Source organism: Denticeps clupeoides, chromosome 2 (genome assembly GCF_900700375.1).
Source record: "Denticeps clupeoides chromosome 2, fDenClu1.1, whole genome shotgun sequence".
Classification (NCBI taxonomy): domain Eukaryota; kingdom Metazoa; phylum Chordata; class Actinopteri; order Clupeiformes; family Denticipitidae; genus Denticeps; species Denticeps clupeoides.
The window spans coordinates 30,369,444-30,384,297 of NC_041708.1; the positions used below are offsets into that span (position 1 = coordinate 30,369,444).

The following is a 14,854-nucleotide window of genomic DNA, read 5'->3' on the forward strand; positions in this document are numbered from 1 at the left end:
CTGGAGGATTGGAGAGATCAGGGTGCAGAGCAACGAGTGACAAGGGATCTTAGGTAGGTGGGTGCTGAACCTTCCTTGGTTGTGCAAGCATTTGTATTTTGAGTCTGAAGCAGTCAGCTACAGAAAGGCAGCGGAGTGAACGTAGCAGTGGAGTGGTGCGGGAGAATATTGAAACGAAGCTGTACTGCAGCGTTCAGTTAGCGAGTAGAGGCAGACCAACCAAAAGTGAGTCACAGTAGTCCAGTTTGGAGATGACCAGAGATTGGACAAGTATCTGAGTAGCCTGCGTATATAAAAATGGATGAATCCTTCTAATGTTGAGGAGAAGGAATCAACACGCGCAATGTAAGATGAGTATGAGAGGACATAGATACATACATAGATACATACATCTATACTTTATTGAAAGTGAAGTGATTGACATTGTGAAACACTGCATTACAGCACACTGTGCACAAAACAAATGTGTCCTCTACTTTTAACCATCACCCTTAGTGAGCAGTGGGCAGCTATGACCGGCACCTGGGGAGCAGTGTGTGGGGACCATTTTGTTCAATGGTACCTTGGCGGATGGGGATTCAAACAGACAACCCTCTGATTATGGGGCCGCTTCCCCATAATCGGTCACCACTGCCCTTATTGATCCCCAATTGAGGAATTAGCATTACATTTACAAGAAAAGCTCTATCACTTTTGTATCACATTACTTGTTCTACATTTTGCTATGTTACAGACTTATTCCAAAATGGATTAAACACATTTTTCCTCAGAATTCTACATACAACACCCCATAAAGACTATGTGGGGGGGAAAAAAGTTTACTTGAGGTTTTGTATAAGTATTCACATAAGTATTCACAGCCTTTGCTCAGTACTTTGTTGATGCACCATTGCACACCAAGATGCTGGCACGACAGTAGCTCGCAGTGGTTCCACAATCGTACTTTTCTGTCTTTCAGCACGTTGGAAATGTCACATGAATTTTGGGGAAAACAATGTCCATGTCTACAATCAGAAAAGCGTTGTCATCATACTAACCTACAGGATGACTTACAAAAACATGTGGACACTCTTGGACTGCTGCGGGGAGCAGGCCTCCAGGCCCCAGTATCGTCTGATGCTGGTGCCCAAGGGGAAGTGCCACGGCAAGTGGTGTGCGAGAAACCGGAAGCATGTGAAATCCTAGCTGGCCGGCTCTTCCATGCATCCTGTTATCTTATGTCTGTTCCCTGGAAAATAAACTGGACTACATCAAACTTCAGGGGAATACCCAGCGAGAATATCGAGACTGATGTGTCCTGGCTCAGCAACAGAATTCCGGACGCAAGACCCGCAGCGGTCGCTTGCGTGTTTACATCAACGCGGAATGTGCAGTTTGGCCCTAAGAGCAGCGAGGGCCAAACTGTCTCGAGCCATCAGAGTAGCAAACCAAGCACATGGGCAGCAACTTCCAGGACAGTGGAAACACACGGTGTATGTGGCAGGGCATCCAGGCCATTACAAACTACAGTACTAAACTCTGCCTGTGACAGTGACCCCTCCCTATCAGATGCACTGAATGACGCACGATTCAACAATGTGACTGTGAGGAAATCCAACCCTAACAGCATCTCCAGCACCACCTCCTCAGGGCTGTGTGCTCAGTCCAATGCTGTTCACCCTGCTGACTCACCACTGTGCAGTGCTGCAGAGCTCCAACCACATCATCAAGTTTGCCAGTGACACGACCGTGGAGGATCTCATCAAGAACGATGAGTCAGCGTACAGAGAGGAGGTGCAACGACCAGCGGACTGGTGTAAGGTCAATGTGGACAAAACGAAAGAGGTGATTGGACCACTGAACATTGGTGGATCTTGTGTGAAGATAGTCAAGAACACAAAGGTCCTTGATGTTCATCTAGAGGACAACCTCTCCTCGACTCAACACCAGCTCAGAAGCAAAAAATATATAATTTGCAGCCGCATCTCTAAGCATTCTAACCAGATGCATCACAGTCTGGTTTTGGAACTGCACCGCATTGGATAGTTGCAAGAATAGTGAGAACAGTCGAGTAGATCATTGCATTTACCGCACAATGCTGCATTGTAAAGAACTCCACTGAAGGACTACTGAATTTGGGCCATTAGAAAACTGAACACTCAGGGATTTTCCTCTTTGGACTTTATGTTGCCCAGTTTATCTGTGTTGCACATATGCACTTTATGTCAGTATGTAACTTTGTTTAATTGTTACATGAAGCTCCAGGTTTACTATGTAAACCTATGTTTTCACTATGTACTGTCCAACATGTATGTAGCTGAAATGACAACAAAGCTCAATGTGAACTTGAACTCTGGCAGTAATTGCAGCCTCAAGTCTTTTTTTAATATGATGCCACAAGCTTGGCACACCTATCCTTGGCCAGTTTTGCAAATTCTTCATGGCAGTACCTCTCAAGCTCTATCAGGTTGTATGGGAAGCTTCGGTGCACAGCCATTTTAAAATCTCTAGAGAGATGTTCAATTGGATTCAAGTCTGGTTTTTGGCTGGGCCACTCAATAACATTCACAGAGATGTCCTGAATCCAATCCTTTGATATTGTGGCTGTGTGCTTAGCGTTGTTGTCCTGCTAAAAGATTAATTGTTGCCCCAGTCTGAGATCAAGAGCGCTCTGGAGCATGGTTGCCGTGAACTGGACCCAAGTACGATTGTCCCAACTCCCCACTCACCCTCTGGCCTGCATGTGTTCAACTGCCTGGTTCCTTGGAGTCTTTCAAGGCTGATTGAATGTTGTTAGGAAGCTAATTGACTGCACATGTGTGGTTTCAAAGCTGATTGGTTCATGACTGAAGATGTGCTTTGAAAGAACTTATTCACATGAGGAATTTTTTGACCACCCCATTTTCAACTGTTTAAAGCTTTACTATAAAGCAAGCCCGTATTGAAATACAAACTGTACTAAAAGCTACTAAATAGCACTGGTGAATGTTTGATCATATCAAGTTTCATCAATGCTGCAATTATTGGGAAGAAGTTTAGGAAATTGTTCCATAAATCCTGTGGGGGCAAATAATTTTGGCCTCAACTGTAATTCGCTCTGAATAAGGGAGTAATAAATTCCATAAATGTAAATGCATTAATACAAATTACTTACCAAAAAACTCATTTTAAAAAACTCATTTTAAAATGAGTTGTAATTTGTAATAAGTAGTAATTAAAAAATTGTGGAGTGGGTAGTAGAAGGTGACGTGGTGATATGAATTGGAAGGAAGGCAGTCAAGGCACAGTCGACTCTTATCAGAAGCAAAGTACTTAACAGCCATTAGATGAGCCTTTTGTGAACATTCCACAGCCATCGCAACTAACATAGACTTATCGTTCACACTTCAACACGATGCAAACTAGTGCTGCGCGATATATTAAAAAATGATCGTTATCGCGATAATAGTATATGCGATATCTGTATTGCAAACAGCCGCAATAAATTACATTTATGCTGCGTCTGAAATCGCATACTATATACTTTTGTGACGAGCCATCACCGCGAGGTCAGGAAAGGAGAAATCGGCTCAATCACGAGGGTTTCGGAATAACGCTTTTTATTGAACGGAAACCAGTAGGTGGTGCCAACAGTCAATACCTACTCCTCCGGCTTCGACATAACAGGGAGGCATCTTTTCTTCTCCTCCCGCAAGGCATGCTGGTCCCAACTCATGGCCGGCCTCCGCCACCACACTATATTGTATGTGAAAAACAGTATGCAGGGTGAGTAGTACACGCTGTACTTCCGCTGTACTTCTGCGCGTGCGGACTGGACACCGACACCGGCCTGGAACCGGACGAGCAGAGCGGTGAATTCATAGTATTCGAAAAAAAAAGTAGACTAGAAGTACCCGGATGACCTACTACTTCCAGCCAAATTCTTTAGTAGGCATTCAATGGACACTTCACTATCCCATAAGGCAGCGGGAGAGGCGGCGTCATAATCGAAACATGCCGAGAAACAGCTCTTTTCAAGTGTAAGTACCTTAAGTAGAACGTTTTTCATTGTGGTTAAATTTCACTTACACTGTTAAATTACAATTACACTGAGAAAATGCCCTCTGTAAAGGTAAAAAAGAACAATATCAACACAGCGGATGTAGTACATCCGAATTCCATTCATACTATATAGAACACACTGTTTTTACGGTAGTGCAGTACGTACAAATTCTAATGTAGTACCTACTCAAGTAGTATGCAATTTCAGATGCAACATTAATCAATGTGTCAAGCATTTGACCAATCAGATAGGCCCTTACTATCTTTATACCCGCCTGTCAAGTAGGTGATATAATGCTATTGGCTAGACCAGGCCATTTAATGTTTACATGTTAATATTAATTTTTATTTATGTGGATGTTGACAATATGTTAGTGTTTCCACTACATACCAATTTATTTGAGGCCTGCACACTTTGTTTAATAGTATTTTCTTATTTCATTTTTGTTTAATAATGTTTTTAGATATATAAAAAAACAGGCAAAGCAAGGAAATATTTTGTTTAAAATGCTCTTGGCAGCCATGGCAGTGTGTGGGGACTGTGCTTTGCATAGTGGCACCTTGGCGGTTCGGGATTTGAACCTTCTGATTACGGGGCCACTTCCTTAACCGCTAGGCCACCACTGCCCCAATGGTGCCACCAACTTCCCGAATGGTGTCATGGCCTTACCATTAAAATGACAAAGACTCATGACTGTTATTGATATAGCAGGTTGTTCCCCACTCTCCCTTAAAGCATCATTTGCAAAAATATATCAGGGTTACGATACGAATACCCATGTTAATGTACACATAGTAGAGACTTGGAAGCAATGTGTTTTTTTTTTTTTTTATTTGCAACCTTGCATGTGAACCTTTAATGATTATTTGTATGACGCCGACATTTAGCTCGTCATAGACCTCTCTGCATCTCAGCTGATCAAACTGAAAGTGTTTTCCTGTTACCAGCGATGTGGGAGAATGAATCAGTCGCTTGTTAATGTGGTTTCATGGCTGGCTGTAGAACACATTTAGTGCATCTGCATAAGATATACAGGGGAAATGTGTTTACTGTCATCTTTAGTAAAATAAAACTCACACGGCTCTACTGCAATATTTGATAAATAATTAATCTGATTAAACTCGGCTCACCGCTCTTGCTGTAGCAGCTACTAATTGTTTGTAATTGTTCCCTTGGTATGATGGCATTAAGGCATTTAGCATGGTTCTGTTTGTCATTCTATATATATATTTTCTCCAGGAAGACGCTGGGTTTCTGAAAACATGTATTCAGTCTCAAATAAGAACACACAGTGACTTTCATTAGAATATAATCACAAGAACGTAAGAAAGTTACAAACATATTTAAAGGACTTTAGCTTGAATAGGCATACTATTCCATGCTTGAACTACATTCTGTGAGCAATTTGTTCCGGCACAAATTTTCAACTATGGTCGCTGGATCAGAATCATATATGCTGTGTTCACAACACCCCTGATGTCTCTTCATCATGTTTCCTGTGTTGGAGGCTGCTTCATGTGTGCTGCTACACATGACTGACCAGAGAGTTAGCCAAAAACTTTTAGCGAGTTCTTTCAAACAAATAAACATGCACTACTTTTGATTCTTCTTTATTTTGCTGCTTGGAGTAGCATTATGTGATAGACTATTTAGGCCTATAATTTTGGTAGAGACAGAGACGTCACCATATGAACAAGTATGGTTGGTTGGTTGAACTCCCCCGCTTTTCAACTGAGCTTCGGAGCAATTAGGTGACCTCGCCCCGATGACACTTGGACCCCAAACACTTGGACCCCCAAAAAAGCCAAGGGACCCAAGGATCGTGATCTCTACTGATAAGAAAGAAACACAGATGGCACACAGGCTGACGCTAAGCCAGCATTCCTCTGTGCAAAAAGACTTTTTTTCCCCGAAATTCAGGACCTTTGGGAAAACTCATTAAAATGGCATATTTATCAGAAATGATGTACACCTAATTTCTTCCTTCCTAATTTCTCTTTTTAGCATGTTTTTTATTGATAAGTATCGGTATAAAATGTTTTATACTGTGTCCAAAACACTAGGTAGGCAATGTTTGATATCATTTTGTCTGATATTAAATGATTTAATGTTTTTGAGTGAAAGAGAACAGTAATTGAACTAAATGGTTGAACTTAGGACATGCTCAGGAATGTTTCTTACTCAGTGTAATGATAGAGGGGGGATTCTGGTCTCCCTTCCCCAGAAACTGGGCCATCCCAAAAAAAGGATTCAAACTGCCAAAACCTCTCACCATGTCCGACAGCCGCCAACAGCCGTAACCTGCTGCTAAGCAACAAGACAGCCAACGACCGCCCCACAGAAAGAACCCTCACGTATCATGTTTGGTCTCTCGATATCCAACGATATCACTTTCCTAGCATGCTACTGATAGCTGCTTTTTGATTTGCAGCATCTCCTCTGTCAGCCTCGAGGCATGGCTTGAAACGTTTCCTGTTACACCAGCCTGCTCATATAAAGCTTGAACCTGATATTTAGTTAAAGGTAAAGCCCATACCGTGTAATCATGATTAAGTGTGAATGGGTGAATGAATGAAACAGTGTTACATGTATTTTCTGTCTCCCCTGTTGTAGTAATAGATTCGTCTGTTCCATAAAGCTACAAAAGCCATTTCTTATGAGTTTTCCATCATTTAAATAAGGTCACTGCACCGGAAAAGATCTCATCTGCACTTAACTTAGATATTGTACTATAGTGTAGCAATAGTGTATAATTCTGGGGACGCCCTTGTTATTTGCATATTACATAGCCAACCGGTTTATTCAACACGGCCTTTTGGGCTGGATTCACATGAACGCTGTTTTTTTATCCCTACAGAGGGAAAGATTTAAATGTTATAATATATAGGCACCTCAAAACGTTTTGTTAAAATGATGTACTAATCAATAAAAAAATATTGGTATTTAATGACGATCTATTACAATCATGTGCAGTTGCTTCAGTGAAGTGTGAGGGGTGGAGTGATTATAACAACATGCTCCAGGTTGCTCATTGACATTTTGTTCTATGTGAAATGATAACTACTTAGTACTGTCACATTTTTTTATGTGTCTTTTGCATAGTCCTTTTACAAAAAACAAAGAGGAAGAGACAAATGCTGAATTTTAGTTTTTCCTATTGTAGTGTGTAGATACCACCTGCTGCCTGAATTACTGTTATAGTTCTACTACATCCACTCATGTCCTCCCTGCCAGGATGTAAAATGAGTAAATATGTAGGAGATGGAGAACGGTTATTGCCAAGAAAATTACAAAGCCATCAAAGTCACCAATTCCACTGCAGCCGCAATGTTCTTCTTCATATTTTTATTGTCTGAATAATCAACACCTTGTGCACACATGTCAAATAACATATTGTGGCCAATAAATGTACTATCATGCAGGGGTAATGTCAGCATGCCTTTTTTTTTTTTTTTTTACGTATAGTACGTAACCGGCAGACAAACAAGGAAGCATCTCTTGCTTTGGTCTGGTCTGCTCGTCTGCATTTTCTCTGTGTAATTAGATAAATCATAGTGCCACCTAACAAGCTCCAGCAGTGGCACGTGCTGACAAACACACTCACGTACACACACACACACACACACTGCACTCAAGCCATTTCTTTTTGGGTTGATGAGCGCTGCCAAACCACGGAGTATAATGAAGACTTGTGCACAGCAGAAAGGAGCTGAATATGTGTGTGTCAGGACGCACTCTGAACAAGGCAGTCAAAATGCAAAAACTTTCCATTTGTGTTGCAGGTTGTGTGTGTGGTGCACAACTTCCAAGGCAAGCTGCTCCTGAGCGAGGAGCCGTCTCAGGAACTGGTGGCCAACGCGCCGATGATGAACATGCCCCGAGTGGAGAGCCCCCTGGAGAAATATATTGCCTCACAGGTACCTTAATATTCTGGCTAATGCAGCAACAAACTCGGTGAATCAACACACTTCATCCGACGATGGCTTCTGATTAGAAAGGCATTGAGTCGTGTGTCTCCTGTATGCTAAAGACTGGGCAACATATTGTAAAATGGCGTTATTGCAAAATTTCAAATATTTGGATGTAGTTCTCTAATGTAAATTTCTATTTTTGTACAGAACGTTTTGTAAATGTTGTCGAAGAACGCACACAAACACACACATGTCCTTCAGGTGGCAGAGCTGAGGGAGATTGAGGGGGAGCTGGCGCCTCGCTCGCTGAAAGAGCGCATCCTCAGCTTCTTCAGCTGGCTGACTGGCACCAGCCGCTTCCGACACCTGCAGAACACAAGGCAATAAACGTAGGCACAACTGCGTGTGGACGGCAGCCTGCCAAGCCTCTGGAGGCGCTGGTGGCCTCTGTTGAACCCCAGAACCTGATCGGGGGTGTTCCGTTTGGAGCTAACTAAATTACCTGCACCCGGGCGGGGGGGGCTGCGTACAGAGCGCTTGGCACGCTTTGCTGAGAGCTTCTCAACGTCTTGAGGAAAATCTGGTGAAGCTCTAGCCATTTATTTCCCCTTTAGACTAATCCTTGTCTTTCCTTTTCTTAAACCGCTGAGTTCTATGTTCTCTGAGTTCTGAGTTCTCTACCATGCAAAACCTTTTTATAAACATTTTATTGCTCTTGTTCCTAATGGTCCAAAAATTGGACAGTAAGTACTGCTGGGTGATATGGCCTCTCTCTCTCTCTCTCTCTCTCTCTCTCTCTCTCTCTCTCTCTCTCTCTCTCTCTCTCTCTCTCTCTCTCTCTCTCTCTCTCTCTCTCTCTCTCTCTCTCTCTCTCTCTCTCTCTCTCTCTATATATATATATATATATATATATATATAAAAAACAATATCATCACAATATAGGATTTACACTATGGCATACGTGTGCATATACGGTACACATTTGTATACATACAGTATATATTTACTGTGTACAAAGGAAGACATTTTTAACCCAGCTTAGGAATATTTAGATTTAATTGTATTAGTTTTAGTAAAGCACAGTATCCCATAACTGATGTTTTACAGAACTGGGATCAACATGCTGTAGCTAATCTCTGGAGAGACTTGATTATTGATCATATGAATGGTCATACCATTTTGACAACATATCACCCAGCTCTACGTTCATGTAATATTCCAATGAATGTTATGTGTATTAAAACACTAACTACAAAAAGTAGTTCCATATAGAACTGCCTTTCAGTTTTATATGGAACTATATTCCTAAGATTGTGTAGTCTGTTCAGACAAAGCAGACACCAGTCTCAATTTCTGTCCTGGACCTGTCCTCTGTTTGTTCGGCAAGAAGTGGTGAAAAAAGAAATACTTGGCTTTTGGGATCCAAGGTTTGAAAGCCCCCTTTATTTAGAGTACATAGTACACAGAACCAGACAAGGGTAGAAAATAGTCTGGATCCAAAGGCTTAAGGTTGAAAGCCTTGGATTCCACTGCCAAGGTCGGCAAGAACCCTGTGAGAAAAAGGATGCAGATATGTTGGCATTTGTAGACAGAGACCTTGACTTCTTCAGCAGCATGTTTGGATACGGGAATACTCTGCATTAGAGGAAGTCTCGTGTCCATTAGAGGCTAATTACCTACTGAAGACAGGTCATTAAAACCACAGTGAATAATCTTCAGGCAAAAAAGGAGGAGAGGCAGAGGCAGGTGGACAAATAAATGAGAAGTGGCCCAAACATGCAGAGTGTCAGATTGAATCACACCAGTTCGGAACTGCAGACACATCTCTAAAAATCCATCTGGGATTAGTCCAAACTTGTTGTGTGTGTATAGTGATGAAGGATGATATATTTTTGCCTCTGTTTACAAATGTTCAGCATCTGGCCCCCGAATTTTAATGTCAGGAGTGATGAATAGGTTGTGTACAATATCATCAGCTATACAGTGTCTTGGACCACAACTTGAAAACTTCACTGTCTTGATTGCCACGATTGACTATTTAGTGACCCTCCTTCCCATTAAACCCAAAGACATTATCAAGCAGTATGTTTCCATGTAATATTTAGTTGAGCTATGGTTATAGCTTGACCTTGCAGTTGTATCAGACTATGGTCCCAGTGCACAGGAGGGGAACGGGTTTATTTCCAACTCCGCTTCAGTATCAGCTTGTTAGTTTTGTGCTTTTTGGAATGAAGTGCACTTTATTCCTTGGGGGTTATGGTGTTATCCGAAGGCAGACTGTTTCTTCTGTTACTTATGGGTCAAAGGTCGTTCATGGAATTAGGCAGAGCGCCTAGGGTCCTGTTGAGTACGTAGGAGTAGCTCAACTTCCAATCGCATTATCTTGGTATGTCAGTCCACTATGAGAAGTTCAATATAGTCAATATATTTCAATCGGTCTAACATGTTTACTTGCATTTTAACATATTAAAATTTTTTTTGTAATGTGATGCAAACATGGTGAATAGTTAACCATTACTTAATATAAAAAAAATATCAGTATACATTCATTTTGCTCATGTTCATCTTGCTCTGCCAAAACCCTCACCTCCCTTTCCTCCAATTGACCATGTTGGCATTTGATGTTAGTGTGGCACGAGGCAGCACTGTGTGCTTGTCGACGTGGAGTGGTTCGGTGTGGGGCGGGGCGCTTGAGGCGCTGGCGTAGCCTGGATCACGCTCCGGTGGCTCCTGAAATGTCCTTTGAATCACAACGCTGTCAGAACACATCATGCAGACCCCACCCTACTGTAATTCTGTAATGCACATGTTTTTTTTATTATTATTTTATTTAACTCACTCGGGTGATTTTGGACAAAATAGTTAATTCCAGCTCACGAGCTGCACTTAGGAAGCATCGTGAAAACGACAGTTACACACAGCTGGACGAGTGATGGACTGCCGTGGCGGGTTCCGATGGCTGCGTCTGATCAAGAACTCATCTGTTTTCAGATCTGGCCCTCTGGCAGGGGTTACATGGCAGTTGTGGAAGATTGTCAAGGTAGCGCTGAGCTACTTGTGCCCTTTCGCTGCACGGCTGCTTCTCGCGCAATCAGGTTTGGTTTGCTCTGAGGACGAGCAGCCAGAAACATCCCCACCAAAAAAACGAGTAGACCAACCACTGCTTCGCTGCCAAAATAAATGTTTGCAGAGCTGCCTGAAGATATTGCACATTAGCCAGTCACCATCTGGGGCCAGTGTGTGAGAAAAAAGCTGATTCTATCACAATGCATTAACATTTTCATTGACTTCGGTCTTAAAGTGACATGCTGTGGCCTGTTCCTGCATGTGGGGTGAACGCGATTGGCTTCTGCTTTTAGAGACGATGGTCCATGGTTGAGCTGCACGATTCTTGACTGAATTGTAAAATTAATCAAGCGTCTCGTTTTTAAAAAATGGTTTCAAATCGGCCTGTTTATCCAATTGGTCATTTTGAAGGACCTTTACCATTTTTATTTATTTGTCTAAACTGAGGCTGTCAAAATGAACATGTCAATCACTGTGATTAATTTAAAATATTTAATCAGTTTAAGCAGTTTTATGTTTACTGTACACTCATCCGCTTGTGTTGTTCAATTTCGTGGGCCTGTCTGCCACCCAGGGAGCACTCAGACGGCAATCATTGCATGCTCAACCAGCATGCCAACGCGTTCACATTCAAGAAAATGATGTATGGATTTGGATGGCTGGCACAACACTTGAAAACTTTCTGCCATAAGCAACGCAAAGCAATGGACCCACAATTCAGTTTGTCAAGGCATGGCACACTGCCCCTTTTAAAGTGAATGGGAAGCATATATACGTGTCAGCGTACCGTTACAGCCCGAGCTTCTTTCCCACTCATGTCTCTGTGATAGTTTTAAATATCAAGCTTAAGTCTTAGTTGTGATCTAATTCTTACCAAAATGTGTGATTTAAATAGTTTGAATTTATTCAATTGACAGTATTAGTTTAAACATTGTGAACATTTTGCAAATTTCAGTTTCCTATTAAGTTCGAATATTTAGTTTGTTACACTTCTGTCTTCTGTTGAATTAAATATGCTTTTTTCATGCTTATTTTTAATTTTTTTTCTTTTTACAATACTAAATATGAGCATGTTTTCCCGTTTTACAGAATCACATCGCCTTCGCTGAGGTCACATGACCGTGACTCGCCCGTGTGGCAGACGCATTGGACATCCACGCTCTTCACCGTCCAGTCCTCATAGTCCGGGTGCAATGCTACGCTTGCTCTCTCACTTCCCCTGTCTCCTTCTCTCCATCGGCCCATGTGTACAATCCCTAGTCGTGTGGTTGGCAGTCTGTGTGTTCATGAACAGAAGCCGAAGAAACATAATCAAAAATGTGAAAATTGAGGATGAATATATACATATTGTTGTTGATTTGTATATTTTTCTCCTTTCCCTTTCGTTTTGTTCTTCATGCATTATATTTACAGACATTTCCGTCCTGTAAACATGCAGCGCTTTGTAATCTTGAAAAACAAAGCACATGACACGGTGTGCATTTTTACATCTGAGCATATTTTGTATACCACTGTGCAGAGAGGAATTGTGTTAGTAATTATTCTGGTGAAGATCTGATCTGAGATTGAGTGCGGTTGTTGGTGACTCTGGCGACGTGCGGAGATTTCGCTGTGTCCTGCTGGGCGTGTGCAGAAAAAGAGTCGCACAGCAAAGGCTCGCCTCAGCCAATTGGAATCAAGAACTCCACGTCCTCCCACCGAAACCCTACCCCACTCCACCGCACCTAAGATCCACGAAGGAGGGATAAGCCGTGCAGACAATCACCAGCTCTTTTTCTTGTGCACTCTTGTTCCTTTGTTCAAACTCCGCCTCGATCTATTTGTCCTTTGTCAGTTTCTCTTTAGCAAAGGGGTTTTGGGTAATGTTTATCTGGTTAGGGCTCTGGCTGTTGACATATTTGATGGGAACGAATGAAAGTTTCTCATCAGGCTCTGGTCAGTATGCACATCTTCTATTCTTTGGTGTCATTTCTTTGTGACTCACAGGCCAAAATTGAGATTTTTCATTTCTTTAGGCTCGTAGAGAGTCAATGACGTTGGTTGCATTTTGTTGACAGTATGATACTATGTGATGCTGATATTTCCCCTAATGTTATTGATAGACCTTATATACCTCAGGTTAATTGAGAATTAAGTCCCTCCTACAAAAACTAAAATGATAAGAAATGAACAGTTGGTCCTGTTAGGCAGGGCACACTTAAGTATCAATCTTAAATAAAACTCAGTCCATTAGCTGCTATAAAAAAAAATAATAAATTATGAATATTGATGTGGTTATTTTGTTTTAAAAAAGCAATAACATTCGGGGCGTTCTGCTGCATATATTGACACGAAGAGCAGGCCAGACGCTTCCCTTGCCTGTCCCTGAAACAATATATTTTTCTATTCCCATTTAAAGCACTTCAGTCTCAGCTTGTCCCATCAAGTCCTCCACAACAGCAGCACTTTAGTTCCAGCAACACCGGGGGGAAAAAAAAAACGAAACAAAGAGCATCCATGAATCCGCTGCCTTGACGAGTAATTATCAATGAATTTATTCCAGAGTTATGATCGATCTGCATAATGTGTATCACAGCACCTACATGTGACAGTAGTATACTCAAATAAACAATAAGTGTATAAAGTGTATTGGTTGCACACACTGATGCTTTTCACTTTTGTTGGATTCTCATTTTCTTATGTGCGTTGTGTGTAATGTATGTTTGTGGCCGTGTCTGTGTGTGCAAGTGCATACTGAATATTTAGTTCTCAGCCTACTTTTTTTTTGGCATATGTACCACATCATATTATGTGTTGAATAGGACCGCGTTGTTTATTTTCTATGACAGGCTTGTGTTGATCACCATCACCACGTTTTTTGGCAAACACCTTGTACAGATTTTTTTTTTTTTTTTTAAATCTCCAGTTTGTATTTATCTCCTGCACTTAATTTTTCACTGGTGTAGCTATTTTTTTTTAACCCCCCCCCCTCCCCCATTGTCTTTTTTTTTTTTTTTTTTTTTTGTACAAGTTAATATTCTACTTACCTCCTGATTTACATTTCATTTAAATTTATTTTCAAACTTCAAACCATGACCTTTTACACTGTCGAGGAAACTCAATTTTCAGTCTTGGAATAAAAAATTAATTGAGCGGAACTGTAACGTGTGTCTTCTTCCACAAGCAGGCAGGTTTTCCACAAAGACAAGATGCCTCATCTAGTGGGATAAAAACCAATGTTGGGGTCCCTGTAACACCTTCATTCATTCTCCTAATTAAACACACTACACAGCAGAACACATCAGTATTAAGCTTTTGATAACAGATGATATGCCCAGAAAAAGAGAAGTGATAACTGTTCTTAAATAAATTAAGATTAAAGTATTAAAAAGCCTGCAGACAATCCATGTTTGTGGGCCGGAGGAAGACGGGCGGGGCTGCTCAGTAGAGCCTGTGGAATGTGCTGTATTGTGACATCGCAGTGTGGCACCAAGGACTCCACGACACATCCCGAGTGACACACCTCATCCCATAGAAGGCAAATGGAGAATTGACCAATCACACGGGACCATCTGGAGGAGGACGGGCTCATTTGTAACTGTCATTCAGCTTGGGAGAAGGAGAAAGCGAAGCCCGAATCTCCCTTCTACTCAGCCCTGACCAAAGACCCGCTTCCATTCTTTTTAAATGCGGGAGATAGTTGCTCTGAGATGAATCAGCCACTCAATTCTCAGAAACACAGAGAAAAGGCTTTGCAACGTTGCTGCACTTTGCTTTTTTTTTTTTTTAAATGGTCTGCTGTCTCAAGCCCTAAATCGGGAAGTTTTCTTTTTGAGGATTAGTATGTCAGGATTGCCTATTCTTCATTTTTCATGAA

The 14,854-nt window shown here is 41.6% G+C and overlaps 1 protein-coding gene across 6 annotated transcripts in view; it reads left to right on the forward strand.

The window, feature by feature from the left end:
- plppr5b (phospholipid phosphatase related 5b) overlaps nt 1-13,564 on the forward strand; it is a 67,155-nt gene extending 53,591 nt beyond the window's left edge. For 5 of the 6 annotated variants that reach the window (XM_028967709.1, XM_028967738.1, XM_028967717.1 and 2 more), the window contains 3 exons: nt 7,804-7,938; nt 8,194-8,321; nt 12,088-13,564. In XM_028967709.1, the coding sequence (XP_028823542.1) occupies nt 7,804-7,938; nt 8,194-8,319 (261 nt within the window). In that variant the 3' untranslated portion in view covers nt 8,320-8,321; nt 12,088-13,564. The remainder of the gene's footprint in view (nt 1-7,803; nt 7,939-8,193; nt 8,322-12,087) is intronic. The other variant, XM_028967722.1, reaches the window with a different exon arrangement.
- The last annotated feature ends 1,290 nt before the right edge of the window (nt 13,565-14,854 follow it).